We start from the raw sequence: 18,303 nt of genomic DNA on the forward strand, positions 1-18,303 counted from the left end.
CATTGTTTCACTTACTCCCCAGATCCACAGTGAATCACTTTATTATATGTGCTAATAATTTAAACATTACAAACATGATTTGTATAATATGTTTGGTATTATGAAGTGGTAGTAAGTATGGAAAACACAATAGGAATTTTAATTATTTAAGAACATATTTAAGAAAGCTCATAGGGGAATCATATGGTAATTCAAATTAGTTGTCTTTGTAGTTACTTTATGTTAGAATTAATTTCTTGCTTATTTTGCATTTTTATTCTTTCCCTTGTAAGAGTTTTCTTCTGTCAGATGTATCCTTACATGATTGTTAGTCTGTTCTAAATGTACAAATTTAAAAGCCATAACAATGTTTGATCCACTTTCTCTACAGTTATATGTATCTTTTTTGTTGTACTTACCATGTATTTAAAATAAAAAGAACAGTGGTGTTTATTAGACAACAATACTGAAAACAGACATCGTTAATGGAAGCAGCTACAGTGATAGTTCAATGAGCTTACATTTATTGTGTTATTTTGTTTTCTTGCAGTTAATCTTCTAGATTCAAAAACAATTCAAGGAGAGCTGGGCTGGATCTCCTACCCATCACACGGGGTAAGTTCACTTGACCAATAAAATGAACATGATGCTGTCTTTTTCCTCTCTGAGAAAATAAGGAATGTTCAATGCATATTCTGAAGAATCTCTGAACTTGTGAAAGATCTGTTGATGAGTGTGTCAGTTTATGGACTGCACAATTTAATGTTAATATTCTATGTGGCTTCAGAAAATTTTAGACTGCTTTTCTCCTGGATTCATTACTTGCTGAACTTGGATGGCTAAATATTTTAATTATTATTGACATTTTATGGATATTCTAAGTATGGTTATTTAGTATATTCTGTGATAGGATAAGTATAAATGAATTGACAAAACTTTGAAGTTTCATATTATATTCGAAGTGTATTCTTTGGTAATGGTAATTTTCTAAGTTATAGTTTTAAAAATTAACCATGGTGATATGTTTAACTACAATAAAAATCATTACTCAACTTTGGAAGCATATACTCCACTCACTTATTTTGAATATTTTTTACTTGTTCAGATTGTTTCAAAACTTGATATTATTTAGATGCTAAAGCCAGTATTGCCTTAATTTTTAACTTTTTATATAAATTTTAAACTTTGCCGGTCCAGACAGAGATTACTAAGCTGTATGGAATTTTGGTGCTCCACATGTTTATAATTAGCATTTTACTTAAGAAAATTATATATGTTTATTTATTTTAAAAAACAGAATCATAAATTTTGAAACTTCTCATGTCTCTCAAAACTATAATAAATATTTATCACACTTTCCTTGTGAGCATAGTTTGGGGATAAAATGCATACAGTTTGAGGTATTTCTCATAGAAACAAATTCATGTGTTCTCTTTCTGTCTGTGGTTGTATTCTTTTCAAAGTGCTATTAATTGCTATAATTTACTATTGGTATCCATTTTTTTTGGATACCTAAACATACTGACTTCCTTTCCCAGTGCTGTCAACTGTCTCTTCACAAAGGGATGTTTTCTGTCAACGATACTTCATCTGTCTGTCATCTTTGTGTCTGCTTTTCTTTCTGGAACACCTTGATGCTGACTAAATACCAAAACCCACCATCAGGGCTTCCATGCTGCTGTGGACAAAAGAGAATAAAATTAGCCAGGATTTGGCTTTACTATAGGTGTAAGAGAATTAAATAATTGGGATAAAACACAACTTTGATTGTCAGAAAAATAAACCAAATCTCGTGATTGAGCTGGAGAACTTATAATACTTCTTTATCAAAAAGTTAGACCTAATTTTGCTTTTGTATCTTTAAATTTTTCATTATATCATTTGTGATATATTGTGGAAAGCTACTGTTTAAGTATAGAAGAAATACTAATCCATACTGACGTATTTACTAACACCATATATACATGTCATGTAGGTAGCTATTTTTTAACCATAAGAAATTAAAACAGCACTTTTCTATATGTTTTCCTTTTAAAATGGCCTAAAGATAATAGATTTCCATATATTAAGAACTAGAGTAAATAGATTCTTTAATATTATTATTACAAAATTTAACAAATTCTCTTTATTAATCTCAAAGTCTTTATGATAAAATAAGTTTGGCATGACATAGACCTCTCAGTCTAGGTGTCTCCCTGTTTTCCTCAGTGTACAGTTTTTAGTTTCTTCTTTTTTCTAGTGTGGGAATAGACAATTTCCCTGAAATATTTCTTCCTTCTTTTAATCTTGGGGATATGATTTTCTATATTCAGGTCAACTGGTTGAAGTTTGTCACATAGTTTTCAGACAATAAAGAAAAGAAAAAAAACTCTGTTGTGGCTGTTTATGTATTTTTGCATTTATATGTGTGTGTTGGTTGGGATAAATGTGTTCAGTATGTTATATACATGTCTACAAGTGTGTACATGTGTGCATGTGTGTTTGTGTTATATGTGTGTGCAGTTGTGGCCTATACATGTGTCTGAGTATATACGTGTGTGTGTGCATGTGTTCATTTGCGTGTATGTATAGGCCAGAGTTCAGAGTTCACATGTCTTAATTTATTCTTCTACGCATTATTTTTGAGACAGGACCTCTCAAGGAACCTGGAGCTCAGTTTTCACATTTTTGATCTACTATTTTTTAAGACAAGGTCTCACTATGTAGCATGCACAATCCGCCACTTAGTAATCTAGCCCAGGCTGTTCTAAAGCACACAATCCTCTTCATCTTCTAGAGCAGACATTACTGGTATTTGCCTTATGCCTGGATCAATTTACTTGTGTTGTCTAATCTTTTCCCTTCCTCTTTAATAAAATAAAGATACAATCATTTTATGTTCTTAATTACTTATTAAGAAAACAATTGTCAAAATCATTAGAAGATTGTCTATAAAATATAACATTTAAAAACTGAACTTCAAACAGCTTTGTGTGTTTTATTTTAATCAATCAACTCTTAATAACCGAGGGCATCTCATTGAGCTGCTTAGGTTAACTATATTGTAACTTTAACCTTCAGAGGAAAGTAATTAGAGTAAAATACCTTAGCATATCAAATCATTGGAACTCACACTTCATTGATTTATAACAGTGGCTATCAAGATGTGGGTCTCAATTACTTTGGGGATTAAAGGACACTTTCAAAAGTGTCACATATCAGATGTCCTGCATATCAGATATTTACATTGCAATTCACAACAGTAGCAAAATTACAGTTATGAAGTAGCAATGAAAATAATTTTATGTTGGAGATCATCACAACATAAGGAATTGTATTAAATGGTTGCAGAGTTAGGAAAGTTGAGTACCACTTAGAGAAATGGATAAAGAGATGAAGTGGAGGTGGACAGACATTTTGATTCTGCCCCTTGGCAACATTTGGCAATCTTTGCAGATATTGCCATGTTGGAAGTAAGGAACAAGACTGGTATTAGTGGAAGAAGCCTGGAGTTTTACAACACATCTTGCAATGAACGTAGCAGCCACCATAACAAAGAATTTCAGCTCCAACGTTGAGAAGTCTGTGCTTAGGAAATTACTGTTTGACATTCTCTTAAGAGCTGTGTGTGGTTACTAAAGAGATGAGAAAGAGTGTGTCAACTGTCTCTTAAATTCAATTGCACTGTAGTCAAAACTCCAAATGTCTTCAGTGTAAAATTTGCAAAGCAAGTAATTTATTTTAAACTCAAAGTTACTTTTTGGTGGTGTGACTGTATCACCAGAGCTCTCTAAAGTTTGTTTAAACTTCTCAGGAAGAGCACATCCACACGAAGTTTCTTTTTTTTTTTCATGTTTTATTTCTGTTTTTTTTTACCTCTCATTCCCCAAAGATGTGTTCATGGTAAAACTTTGTTATTAACTCCTGTCATTTTCTCATGAGAAGATTTCTATCTTCCTTTTAAAAAACTCTTTAAAACAAAGAAGACAGGGGCTTGAGAAATGGCTCAAGTGGTTAAGAGTTCTTGTTACTCTTCTAGTGGATCCAAGTTAGATGCCAAGTACACACACTCCAGGGAGCTCACAATTGCCTGTGACTCCAGCTCTGGGGAATCCACTGCATCTTGCCTTTACCTACAGTGACACATGCAGTACACATTCATACACACACACGCACACACACACACACACACACACACACACACACACACACACACGTGCTCGCGACAGACACACACATGCACATGCACACACACTCAATCAAATACACACAGATTATTAGGTTTGGGGTAACGTTTTAAAAGATCCATGTTGAGGAATAATAAAAGAGTTGTCTCTACATAAAAGTTAAAAAACTAGTTATGAAGCTGAATATTGAAATTATTTTTAAGGTTATGAATTATAGTTCACTTTCCAAAAAAAAAGTTTTGTTTGACAAATTGCCTGACACTGTATTTATTTAGGTTTATAAACTAAATAGCAATAATTATTTTTCCTAGCCCTTGTAATCCTGGGTTTATTTCTGACTAGAACCTTACAGAAGTCATTCCATACTTTCATAAATCTTTCCTTTTGATAGATTTTAAAAACATAGACACCCATATATGACTACATAAGTATAAATATATATATATGTATATATATATATATATATATGTATGTATGTGTATATTACAACCCCAAAGCTTTCACTTACCAGTGAACCAATGAATTTCATGGAGATATCTTAATATAAACTGTTTTCTTAATTTTTCTCCTACTTTCAAATTAAAGGCACTCTAACAGCAGAAATAGTTTTTATCAAATATCTTGTTCCTTATAAGATTTCCCTAATCTCTGTTTAATGTATTTCCTTAATTGCATTAACTACATTAGTAAATGATATATTTACTGAATAATTTAAGTCTATGTATTACAAGACAATAGGAATTAAAAGTTAGCTAAAACTGGCCTTATATTATAATTTATGATTATTCTCTCATGATAAAATATCAGAATGCTGCAGATAAATTACTTTTGACAAAAGAATTGAAAACATTTAATGTGAAAAAGAAAATATAAAAAGGAGGAGAGAACAGCAGTGTAATAGTAAAGGGACTGCCCTCCTGCCTTCGGGACAGTGGAATCTGAGGTGACTCACAGAGTTATGTGATATCTGTGAGACTGAGATGTCAGAATATCTAAAGTCGCCTGGAATTTTTACTTTCACTTTGCGGTTGTGATTTGAAATGCAGGAAAAAACATTTTGACAACAGAATGGCAGGAGCAATCACCTGGGAGCTGCCTTTGTGAGTCATAGTTCAGGAGCTGGTCCAGGAAATTCAAATTTGTGACACGTACAATACGTGATTCTGGGTCACTTGGAATTCCAGCCTCTGCTGCCCTGCTTAAGATCTATCCCTTTGACCTAGGATGCTGGTCATAGGAAAACCATGGCAGAGTTTTGTAGCTAAAAAAGCTTTCCTTGAAGCAAAAGGCACCGTGAAATGAGAGAAACTATGGATAATGGTAGAAATTATCAAAGCTGGATTCTAACAACATTTAATATGTGAAAATAAAAATGTTTTATTTTCAGTGCGTTAAAAATAGCGTACATTTTTCCATCTATGCTAAAACATTATATTCCTATGTGAAGTATCCTCTCTGTATCAAAACTGTTTAGATTTTGGGTTTCTAGATTAGAATTCTTAATACATATCTTGTTTTAAAATATAATACTTTGTTTCTTCTACTTTGATACATAAAATGGGGTTTTTTGTAAGACTTGTAACTCATTTGTGTGTTTTTTTTCTATTTTATCTTGCTTTAAAAACAAATTGATTTTTGTTTTGATTCTCACCTAGTATATATTAACACTAAAGTTGTAAAGCTCAAATGAATTTAAATAATTTCCACTTCTAATTTTGAATATTTAAATGCTTTATAATTTCCCTGTGATTGGTCCATTTTAAGTAGCTTAAAAATTCATATCAGGGACAGACAAATTTTTCTTTCTCATGTTCCTCATATTGAAAGTATTTTTATTTTACACCAGTAATATTTTTACTCCAAGCTTTGTTCCTATGTGCAATATCAAAAGTTTATTTTCTGATCATACAGACATTTACTTCATTATAAACACACACACACACACACACACACACACACACACACACACATCTACAATGAGTTGAAAATGGCATTCATGGGCCTGTGAGATATCTATCACCTAATGACCCTTGTTACCAAGCCTAGCAACCTGAGTTCAATCTCTGGGACTCAAATTTTGGAGATAGAAAACTGTCTCCTTCTGCATACTGTCCTCTGACCTCCACTCAAGTGCACACACAATGTATTCACACATACACACACACACACAAATAAATAAATAAAATGTAATATATTTTAAAATAATATTCACATTTAATTTATTAAAGCTTAAGTTGTTGAAATACATGTAAAGCATTGTATTTATACTAAATGTGTTGTCTTAATTCTCAATAATGACCTTTTCCTTTAATATTTTTATAGAGTATATGTAGAATAATCACTGTTTTTAAGTACTTATTAGCATGTATGACATAAAATTATCTCATCCCCATAGAAAATGAAGCAGCTTTCAATCCATAGTTTCACTGAATTGTAAATATGAATTTTGACGAACTTAAAAAGTAATTCATCTCAAAGTATTGTTTATTGAAAATATTTTCTTTTTTTCAACTTAATTATTTTGATCATTAGATTTAATATATTCCAGCTATTATTTTCTTTTGAAAGACTTTTAAAGAAATTAAATTTATCTTGTAGGAAAATGATGTGAAACACTTTTAATGTAAGTCTAATGACAGATATTGGAACTGAAAACCCTGAAGATCTTGATGCCTATAAAGCATCGCATGTATTTGTATAACCTGTTACCCTTCATTGATTTTCTATGACTATCCATGCCTTCAATCTTTATATAGGTACATAATCACCTGATTTCCATTGCTAATTGCAGCAATATTTCACTTCCATGGCAAGATATTCAAGAAGAAATAATCAACGAGACAATATATCATGCTGTAATTTAATTTTTTGTATTTTATTTTATGTCATATGGGTGTTTTGCTGTGTACATCAGTGTACCACATGTATAGAGTGCCTGTAGTGGTCATGAGAGGGCATTAAAACTAGAGTTATGTTGGAGGAGGAGGAGGGCCAGTTCATCCCTGCCGCCCGGCTAGCTTAGCCCAAAAATAACTACACAGAAATTGTATGAATTAAATCCCTGCTTGGCCAATTAACTCTAGCCTCTTATTGGCTAACTCTCATGTCTTGATTTAACTCATTTCTGTTAATCTGTATATTGCCACGTGGAGTGGCTTACTGGGAAAGATTCGGCATACATATCTGTCTCTGGCTGTTCCATGGCATTTTTCTTCCTGACTCTGCCTCCTTTCTCCCAGCATGCTGTTTAGTTTTCCCTACCTACCTAAACTCTGCCCTATCAACAGGCCCAAAGCAATGTCTTTACTAACTAATGAAAGCAACACACAGACAGAATGACCTTCTATAACAGAGTTACATAGTTCTGAATTATCTTGTGTGTGCTGGGAATCAAACTAGGTTCTCTGCTGGAGCAACTAATGCTCTTAACTACTAAACTATCTCTAGCCTCTTACTCTCCCTATAATCCTTGCTTTACTGAAAGTATTTTATACAGTATATTCAGAATATTATATTCCCTCCCACAACTCCTACCAGATTTTCCCTACTTTCCCACCCTCCAAAATCCCCCTCTCACATACATCCTTAGAATACAAACAGGCACCTAGAAATATAATAATAAAATAAAATAGGTAATAATACTTTATTTGTAAATAGCAGTTGTTTAGATTTGGACCTTGCTGTCTGTGTGTTTCTGTTTGGAATCCCAGTGCTCAAATATTATTATCTAGGATGACAAGGTTCACCCTCATTTCCTACTCAGGTGTCCATTAACCTTCTAATTTGGGCTCTACTTTTCCTGTATTTCCAAATAAATGTAACACTGCCCATGATTCATGGTCCCTATGCCTATTATTTATCTGTCTGTTTGTCTGTCTGTCTATCTGTCTATCATCTATGTATCTTTTTATCTTTAAAATTATATGTAATTTTACAATATACACACAGAAAAAGAAAACAGGTGTTTTACTGGCAACTTGTATGTTTCATTAGCAATTTAAGACAAAGTTTGTGTTTAGAATCAAGTGCCTTAGGTAATCATGGAGTTCAGTTTAAACAGAATGTACTATCTTCAGTATTTATCAATATTTATAACATGTACATCTGAAATGCATTGCTCATGATAATATAAAAGACTAAAAACACCATGAATTAAGTGTCAGGGAAATAGAATATAGCTATGGAAGCAGAGTCAAGTAGTTGCTAGAGTATAAGGTTGTCTTGGAAATGACTATGAGATATTCCTAGATCAGATTTTGGTAGGTTGTATTAGGTGTGCTAAGATATATTAGTCAAAGATATCATGAATAGGTAACCATAGAGCAGATGAAGGATGGTTAAGAATCAGAAAGAACTGTGAAAGGCTTGTGTGAGTGTTTTTTGTTCATAGAACTGATCCTTCATTTGAACCATCAGTGGGCTTTGTATAAAATGGAATCCTATTCATGGTACTCCATATAAGAATACTATACTTAAATCTCATTCCAGTTGCAAATTTCCTATCCCTACCTCTGTTTACTCACTTTTTTCTCATTTTCCATTTTTCTTCCCTTTCTCCTTCTTCTTTCAAATAAATTCCTTCTATAATAAAGACATAAGACAGAGAGAACATAGATTCGAAAACTAAGAAAGATGAAAGTCCTTTGCAAGAGTCAGTAGAAATGAAAATCATCTAATAAACTTAGAAAGGTAAATTAAATTTCACATTAAAATGTGAAAGACCAGAACTAAATCTAAGAATAACATTCCTTTTCTTATAAAAAATATAATACGCTTGCATTTTAATTTAAGAATAAGCTAAATTTCAGACAAATATACTCTGATTCTCATTTTTCCTTCCTTGCATGAAGGGCAATACCACAAAGCCAATACTAGGAGTCAAGAAACTGCAAGCTGCAGGAAAAATGTAACTCAATTATTGAAAAACATTTTATTTCTTTTCTTCTTCTTCTTCTTCTTCTTCTTCTTCTTCTTCTTCTTCTTCTTCTTCTTCTCCTTCTCCTTTCTCCTTTCTCCTTCTCTTCCTCCTCCCCCTTCTTTTTCCTTTTTTAAAAATAGGAATCTGTCATTTTATTATATAATCTTATAGAATGAGAATAACTCAAAACAACCTTCATTTCCAGAATTATGGAAAGATGAGGCAATGTAAGTCTCTCCGTTTTCTTGAGACCAGTGAGAAGGTATAAACAACTAATGTGAAAATGGCTGATGTCACCTATATCTGGAAAGAATAAGGGACCCTGGAAACCCCTAGAACTTTTCCGGGAAGCTCAATAGAGGCATTTAACTTTTCCGTAAATCTTCAAGACTGTTCCTACATTACTTCTGATCCCTCAGATTTCATATGCTCTATTCCCCTTGGATTTATATAAAAATATATTGAATATAATGACCCCAGGGAGCAGATATTAATCAGGGACTGGAGCCCAAGACAGTGATACTGAGGAATCTTCCCAAAGTGACCTTAATCATCCTTTCCAAAGACTTAATTTAAGACCAAGTTCATTCCAAGTTTGCATATGTCATGTCAATAAAACTGAGAGACACAAATATGGATTTACTCAAAGTTAATACATTTTAAATATGTGGGTGCTGTGAAATGTTTTGGTAAGCATTCCTCATTCCAGAATTCCTGTGTTTTTATGTCATTGAATGCTTCCTGGAGTGTTGGGTGTTGATTTGTTACAGTAGAATGTGTATTATAACTGTGATAGAAAATCCTCTCGTCTCCTGAGTGTTATAAAGACTGTAAAGTTACACAGCGTGAAGGTATAAAAATCCTATCTGTGGAAATTTGTGATAAAGCTCATTGACAGAGATGCTTCAGTTTATTAAAAGCATAAAATTTGTACTGTACTTACAGGAGAATAATATGTTTGAATGAAGTGTCTGTTTTAAAGGCAGCAGAGATGGATGGCAAAATGTGTGTGTCTGTTCTCTGCTTCATCAAGATGGAGTGACAGAGTGGCTTTCTGGTATCATACCATTGCTTTCTGGATTACGTTCCATGCTCCTCATTTTTCTCTGCTCCCTACCATAGGCATTCTCAAGGAAGAAATCAAGAATGGGTGATTTAAAGGCAAAAAGATTATACATCTTAGGATCCCTGAATTTCATGCCGTATAGCACCCAAAATAATAGCCAAGCCTTGGGATGCAGGAAGCAAGGGACCCACTACCGCAGGTGTTAAAAAGTGCTGATATCCATAAGACTATGAGGAAAAGGACTGAATACAATTAGCGCTTCATTTTTTGACTGCATTCACCACCTCATAACTGAATTTATAAACCATAGATTAAGCTGTCAACTGGTGGGAAAAGGTACTTAACTAATTTTCTGAGAACCAGAAATTAGTCTTATCTCAGATCAAATAATGGAAAGTCCAGCTGTTCAGTATGAGGGGTGCAGGATTGAGCAGTGACTGTGAAGCATTTGTCTAACATCAGGAGCTTCCCTGGATTGTGGTCTCCACTACTGTCAAACACACAAAGAGAAGGAACACTGACATTATCTGGCATTCATGCAATTTCATATGATTTCAATATAGAATTTTTTGGGGAGAATATTGTGTTTATATATTTTATAGTTGGTGGGTTGTTTTATTTTGATTTGATGTTAGAAGTGGCAGGATTACAAGTGTTAACAATCATATCCAGCTACATTATTGTTTATATTTTTGTGGGCCATTTGTATGTATTAAGAAGTTTTATTACATCATTCCCTCTACTGTCTCCTAGATCCAACTCTTCCCATATCCCCTGGTGCTCTCTCAAATCTATCAACTCTTCTCTATTTTTGACAACACACACACAATCTGTTTTATATTGACTAACTAATCTAGAGCATGAGGTTTGTCCTGGATTATGGTTAATATACACAGTGTGAATCCACGGAAGAAAACTGACTTTTTTTCTGCCAGATGTTAACGATTGCAAACTCCTTCTTGGCTTTGGGTAGAAATTTGTGGCCATTTCTTCTTGTTTCTGCTAGGATTTTTATTTTTGTTAAGCTTATGTAGGTTTTGTGCATATTGTCACAGGTTATATGAGTTCACATATACATATACACACATATACATACATACACACACATATATGTATATGTTATATAATATATATTATATATACATATATAATACTGGATTTGGAAACAATATCTCCGTGGGATCATCTACCACCACTGTCTCTTATAATCTTTCTATGTAGACCCTTGAGCCTTGAGTGGAGAGGCATGATAAAGACATCCCCTTTAGCGGTGAGTAAACCAAAGTGTGCCATTCTCAGCACATTGGCCAGTTGTGCTTCTCTGTTAACATCATCTACTAAAGAAGTTTTGTTTTTCTTTTCCCAAAACGCTTAAAAGGTGCAGTGCTCCTGGCATAGTAATATATCATTAAGAATGATTTCATTGCTATGTTGATTTGGTATAATAATAATTGTGGGCACCACTGAATCACAGGTTTTTGGCCTTATTAACAATTTCAAGTATTTCATTTCATGAAACTAGCCTTAAGTTTAATAGAAAGTGGCTAGTTGTTCCTAGAACACTTGTGCCACTATTATATCAGTGGGTATATTCTGCATTTACTCCTAGATTTCAGTGTTCCTAACTGGGTGGGACTGAGAATTATTTTTCTTTTACATGTATGTATGTACATGTGTATATAATGCACATATATCCTATATGTATATTAATTTTCTCTTATATGGATATATAAGACTTATAGCACTCTTCAAAAAATCATATTTCATTAGAGTTAAAATGTATTATAAAGCCACTTTTATAACAGAATCACTATGGAGACTTGAAGGTACTGAGAGAGAACGAGGCAAAAGAATATGAATCATGAACTTGGTAGACAGTTATCCATGGTCATGGTCCTTTGAAAGAGACACACACCTGGTGGCAAAGCAGTCATTTGAAACATGCCAAAATGTTCATCAAAGTTTCCATACTTCAAGGAATTTCATGGAATATTGATTTTGTCTGAAACTGGGAATGTCTGGCATGATTTTGCAGGTTCAAATATAAAGGCTGTAAGCAGATCTGTTTTCAAGACTCCTGTTCTTTCTATAAATATTTACTTAAAGGCCCTGTGTACTGAAGCAGTGATTGGCATTTTAAAAACTACTGCATGGTCATGGAACAATCAATATCTTTGAACATTAGTTATTTTATGGAATTCCTTTTCTAAAATATGATACAATTACAAACTCACATTTAAATCAAACACAAAGAAGTAATATGTCATCCATCAGAAAACACTCATGAACTTTGAGTAACTAGCATGTACTTATTGATAAACTGTCTCCATTCAGTGCACAGAAAACTAAGAAAATAAATTATGTAATACACTAAAATAAATCTATAGATTCTCATAAAATTTTAAAATAATAAAAAATAACCTAAGATACTTTATGTGTAAAGCAGATTTACCTGTGTGTTCATATGAATTAAGCAAAAGTAGGTGATATTTTAATTAATGGCAAAAATTAGGTATCTATTTACTTATTTATTTTATGTGCATCCATACCTGTCTATGGAGGTTTCCTACGTGTATGCAGGTGCCTGTAGGGGCCAGAAGAAGGCATCAGATTCATCTGATCTCTAGTTAGGGTTTGTGAGTCACCTGACATGGGTGCTGGAACCTGAACCTAACCATCAATAAGAGCAGCAGGTGTCTGTAACCACTGAGCATTCTCTCCAACCCAAGAAACATATTTGTTTATCCTTCTGCTCTTAGAATAAAGAATTAGCATCACAGAGGGTTTGCAAGTGTATACTTGATATGAGGCATCAATGCAGTTCGTCATTTACCACAGTGGTTTCAGAGGTACTGTGTTTGCTGGCTAGATATCCATTTTATTAAACTTTGGGTGTTTTCAGTGCTAACAATAGGCATGGGAAAGTTTGTGATTCCTAAAACACATTGGGGGCATGCTGATGGTTCTGTGATTAATTATTTAAGCTGCTACAAAGTCAAATTATATATAGTCACACAACAGACACCACAGATGTGACTGTCAAAGCAATGATAAACAGTATGAGGCTTCGGTGGAGTATATTTTTAAACAGATGCCTTGAATTTTAACTAGATATAAAATAATCAATGTTTTACAGAAAATTGTTATGGATATTCTATGATATGTGCATACACACACACACACAAAATGTAGCTCATTTTGAAAACATACAATAGTGTTTTATAGCTGGTGGTCAGTCTCAGAATTTGAGCTTCATTTGTAGTTGAGAAAATAAACAGAACAAAACTCATGTATTCTAATAATATGAAACTCATATGCTACTGACATATACAAGTTTGAATTGAATATCTATTTATTCATAGAATTAATCACTTCACATGATTTTAAAATGATAGACTAATACAAACAGAAGAGAAAATTATTTGTGTCTGAACGTATAAATTTTGACAAATTTAGTCTTGAATCAGTTTCTTGAGAATTTGGATAAATTCTGACACCTGTATTATTCAGAAGTAGACTCTTTCAAACATATACCTGTTGCGATCAATTTGGTAATGAGAGATACACTGTCAGTAAACTAAATGCAGTAAAGGGGTATAATAAAGAATAATGAAAATACAATAATGAATGATACATGAAAGCAGCATAGAAGAGATCTAGTTCTCTAATTTTCTCAAGATTAGAGAAGTAATCACCATCATTATGATATTTACATAGATCTAATTCTATGTGTTCACCATTTTATTGACTTCCAGTTCCAACTCTATTCAAAACGTCACAAATGATGGGAGACAAAACAATATGTGGAACTCTCCCTTAGACATCCTAATAAAGGAAACACTCTCAGTCTACTCTGGCCAGGCTCAGACACCTCCTTGTGCTGTTGCTGGCTCCGACGAACGGCTCTCCACAGCACAGACCTTCCTTCTCTGCCCTCAGTCTCTTTCCCACATGGATGTCTTAACACAGGGTCAGAACCATTCAGGATGCAAAGGTGATTGCAATCATCTGTTTTTATGAATAATACGCAGGCTCAGCATATCACAACGTGAACATGTCACGAAGGACTAATAAAATACACATATTATATACTCATAAAATTCTGCAACTTGCACCACTGTCCTCCCAATGAGAGTTTCAGTGTCCTCTGAATCACATCTATATTATTTTTTCTGAAAGACATATGAATACATTTATTATCTGAGTTTTTTTCAAAACAAAAGATGATGTGCTTTAAAAATGAGAACACTTTCATTGTTATAGTTATACACCAATATAGTGCTCACAAGGTTATTATATTTTAATACATATGTATGCTTGTGAGTCCTATTAACTAGGTAGTGATTAAAATCTAAATATACATGCTATAATAAAGCATATTGAAGTAAAACACTGTGCTACTTGTTAGCTACTCCATGGGTAATAGTTGGTTTGTACAATAGATGATTCCTATATTTAGAGCATGAAAGTGGATGCCAAATTTGAGAGTACTGAGTGAGATTTCCCTCTGTTCTGAGGGATGTATGTGAGTCAGAGAGGTCAGACTGCCACACGTACACTCTCCTACTTTAATGCTTTCACAACACTGGCCTCTTCTTCATGGATTTGTCTGTTGTCCCCTGGCTTGCTGTAGACTTCCCTAAAAAACAGACTCCTCAATATCTCACTTTCCCCACTTTATTCCATAAAATATACTTTTCTTGTAGCCTTTCTTCTATCACTCTGTGGCCCCATCTCCAAAGTGGCTGGGCAAGAATCTTGGAAGCCCAGTTTAAATCTTTTCAGAGTCTCATGTTTCACCTTCAATGGCAGAAAAATCTTGCTCCTTTGATTTCCAAAATACATATTTAATATCTATAAATTTCGATCATCTTATTTTCCTATCCCTGAACAGTTATAAAATCTAGCCTCATTCCTCGGCACTGTCCTTAGTATGATTATAATCTGTATTCAATAAAAAATGACCCTGGTGAGAATGCTAAGTCAGGCAGTTTGAGGAATGGGTAAAGTGAATGCTGTTCAACAAAGAGAGTACTGGGTTCTGGGTTCTGGTTCCCAGACCCCACATAAAGCTGGATGAAGTCACACACATCTATAGACACAGTTCTCCTATGGTAAGAGAGGGAGAAACAGGAGAATTCGCACAACTTCGTGGGCCAGTTGTAAGATGCCCTGTAACAAACAATGTGGCAAAGGAGATGGCAAGACACAGAACATGAGAGATCCATGACCCCTCCACCTGCGCCTGTCGTATGTGTTTTGTCAGCCACAAGAATACGCACACAGGAATAAACAGGCAGGCAGACAGTTTCTAAAATTATGTCAATTTATATCACTCCTTTCAAAAATGATTTTCCAATGATCCGTTCTCTCCCTCTGAGTAAAAACCAAAGTTGTCAGAATGTCCAGGTGTGCATAGTCTGTTCTGCCTTGTTATCTTCAAGCCTTACAGTCCTATCCTAGCTACCCTCCATTTTGATTTTAGGAGCCAGTTCTTTTGTGTGTTGGAGCTTCAGCATTATTCTTCTTTAGCCCTGCAAATATATCCCCCACTGTCTTGCAGCCATGAGATCTCCACCCCCCACCTCCTTCATTTCAGTTCCTCTTGAGTGCCAGCCTCTCAGTGGCTCTATGCTGATCTCTGTGATCCAAGCTGCATTTCCCTCCCAGCACTGCCTGCACTACTAACTGCTGTTGTCTCATTAACACCTATCACCTCGTAATATTCCCTGTGGTGGACTTAATTCATTATTATATACTCCTTTCCCCACTTTTTTTGGTTTGTTTCTTGATTTATCCCAAGGGTGCAGGAGAAAGTGAGTGCTCCATAGATATTTATTAAATACATGAACTAATTAAATAATGCATATAGAAAGAAAATTCCTTCCCCCTGATGATTTTTTTTCAGGATGCATGAGGAGTATTAATTACTTTCTAATACTTATATCCTTCCAGTGAGCATGTAATGATAGAGCACAGAAAAATACATTCTTGTATTTTCTAACACTCTAACATCAATTTTGAGAACATTGACTGAGACTAGGTTCATGCAGTTTCTTCGTTTAATACTTGGTCAATACTATAAATTATGTGAAGTTTCTCAAGGCAATGTTTTCAGAATGTAATAGATCGTCACTCAGAACCCTTGAATTGTGAAATGAAGGCAGTGCATTATTTGATATGCACCACAATTATCCATATATATTTAACACAAATATAAATTACCTACCAAGAAAATTTCTTAAATCACACAAAGTATCCACAATCATACATACAGTGATTGTGATAGTATAACAATGGCAATTAAAAATGTTCCTTAATTTATCTATACCCCATTAATATGAGTTTGAAGCCCTCACTATCTGCAGAATAGCTTGATTGCCCTTTCAGGTTCTGTTTATTGCTTAGGAGAAAAGGAATCTCTTAAAATATTTCACCACAAATACTTTTATGGCTTTATTTCAATTATTAAGAAATTTTCAATTTGAAATGTGATTAAAATTCATAAAATTACATCTTGAAAACTAAAGCCATGTCACTAACTGAGCAAAGCAAAGAACACGTGTGCATCTGATCAGCCATGTGCACACAGAGCTAAGTAGACTTTTTAATTAATCCATGTTAGTATTTTTATCTACATAGTATGAAATAGGGAATTAGAAAAAATTGCATTAAGTTATATAAAACATAGGTTAAGTCCTTTTAAAATGTTTGGACGGTTTTGTGGTTTCATGAAAAAACACTGCCTATAATTGGTGTCTGTTCAAAATGACAATCATGAATCACCTACTATGCATACGTCTGATTGAGATGTATATTAAACATGGGAAAATTAGTGCATGGCTTGAGCACCAGACTAGAGGAGTTTTAGAGACTATGAAGTCAACAGTGGTGTGTGCACTCTTCCAAGGTATGGCTGATATTCCTGTACCTCTTTCAACTTTAGTAGTTTATGAATACTTTGTGTGACGTGACTATACTAATCTGTCATTCAAATCAAAATGTTCAAAGTTTAGAAAACATATAAAATACTTTTTATTAGTTATAAATGCTTATTAGCGATCATTTAGTGAATATTTGCTGTGTGTCAGGCACTGACTAATATGTTGTTTGATTTAATCTTCCCAAAGGTACATTAATATTCAATTTGTTAGTCAACAATCCATTATGAATGAGAGGGTAAAAACACTTTAAAGCAATATTTTATATTGTATTACTGAAATCTGTTTTGATATTCGGGGCGGCTTTGTTCATGGAAGCTGTGAATAAAGAAAAGATGAAGGAGCTGGAGATATGACTCAAGTTAGCAGGTTCAGAACAGGAACGGCTCTTACAGAGGGCTGATTCTGGTTCATAGCACCCACATATGTGACTTAAAACCATCTGTAAGTCTAATTTCCAGAATACCCAACTCCTCTGACCTCCACAAGTACCTGCCCTCATGTTCTCATACCTCACACAGGCACATACACATAATTCATATTATAAAAATTGTAAGTAAATAAAATATTCAATGAAAAGGCAGGTTTAACAAGTTTTGCAAAACCCAGATAGTAACAAAAATAAATAAAACAAAGCATATTTATCACTATTTTCCAGTTACATTTCAGCAGGGTTAACATGTTCAAAGAAATCTTTTCATATGTGTGTGCGCGTGTGTGTGTGTGTGTGTGTGTGTGGTGTGTTTGTGTGAGTGTGTTTGCTCGCGCGCACTAGTGACTACATCTTCCTGAGCAAGTAAAACATGGTTTATATGGTCTCGTTTATGAGATTGACCTTCTCATCTTTGAAAGCATTGAGCAGATTCATACATTCTGCAGTGTGTGCTGAATGTTGGGAACCAAGTCTACAGCGGTGGTAGGAGTGATTACAGCTGTCAGTTCCTTCAGCATGACAAAACAACCTGGTTTCCACGTTACAAGAAACAGATTGTATGAATCCGAAGGCGAAGGTATAACAGTCCCCAGGCTGAACAGCGTGGTGATTAACTGGTAAACTTGGCCTTTCAGAGCACGGCATTTATACTGTGTGAGGGAGGGAGACAGAGTATTTTATAAAAGCTAAACATAAATAAAAACAACAAGAGTCTTATCTCGAAGAAGCCAACGGCTCGAATGCTTTCCAGGGGAGAGAGAAGCTGTGTCTAAAGCATCTTGGCACAAGGTCTTTCATGT

General features: G+C 34.1%; 1 protein-coding gene across 2 annotated transcripts in view; it reads left to right on the top strand.

Annotated features, from left to right (window-relative positions):
* Positions 1 to 18,303, top strand: part of Epha3 (EPH receptor A3) — a 303,404-nt gene that overhangs the window by 21,003 nt on the left and 264,098 nt on the right. For both annotated transcript variants that reach the window (XM_085685664.2, XM_048422806.3), the window contains exon 2: positions 530 to 594. In XM_085685664.2, the coding sequence (XP_085541790.2) occupies positions 530 to 594 (65 nt within the window). The remainder of the gene's footprint in view (positions 1 to 529; positions 595 to 18,303) is intronic.

The sequence above is a fragment of the Myodes glareolus genome, chromosome 2, assembly GCF_982192425.1.
Source record: "Myodes glareolus chromosome 2, mMyoGla1.1, whole genome shotgun sequence".
Taxonomy (NCBI): Eukaryota; Metazoa; Chordata; class Mammalia; order Rodentia; family Cricetidae; genus Myodes; species Myodes glareolus.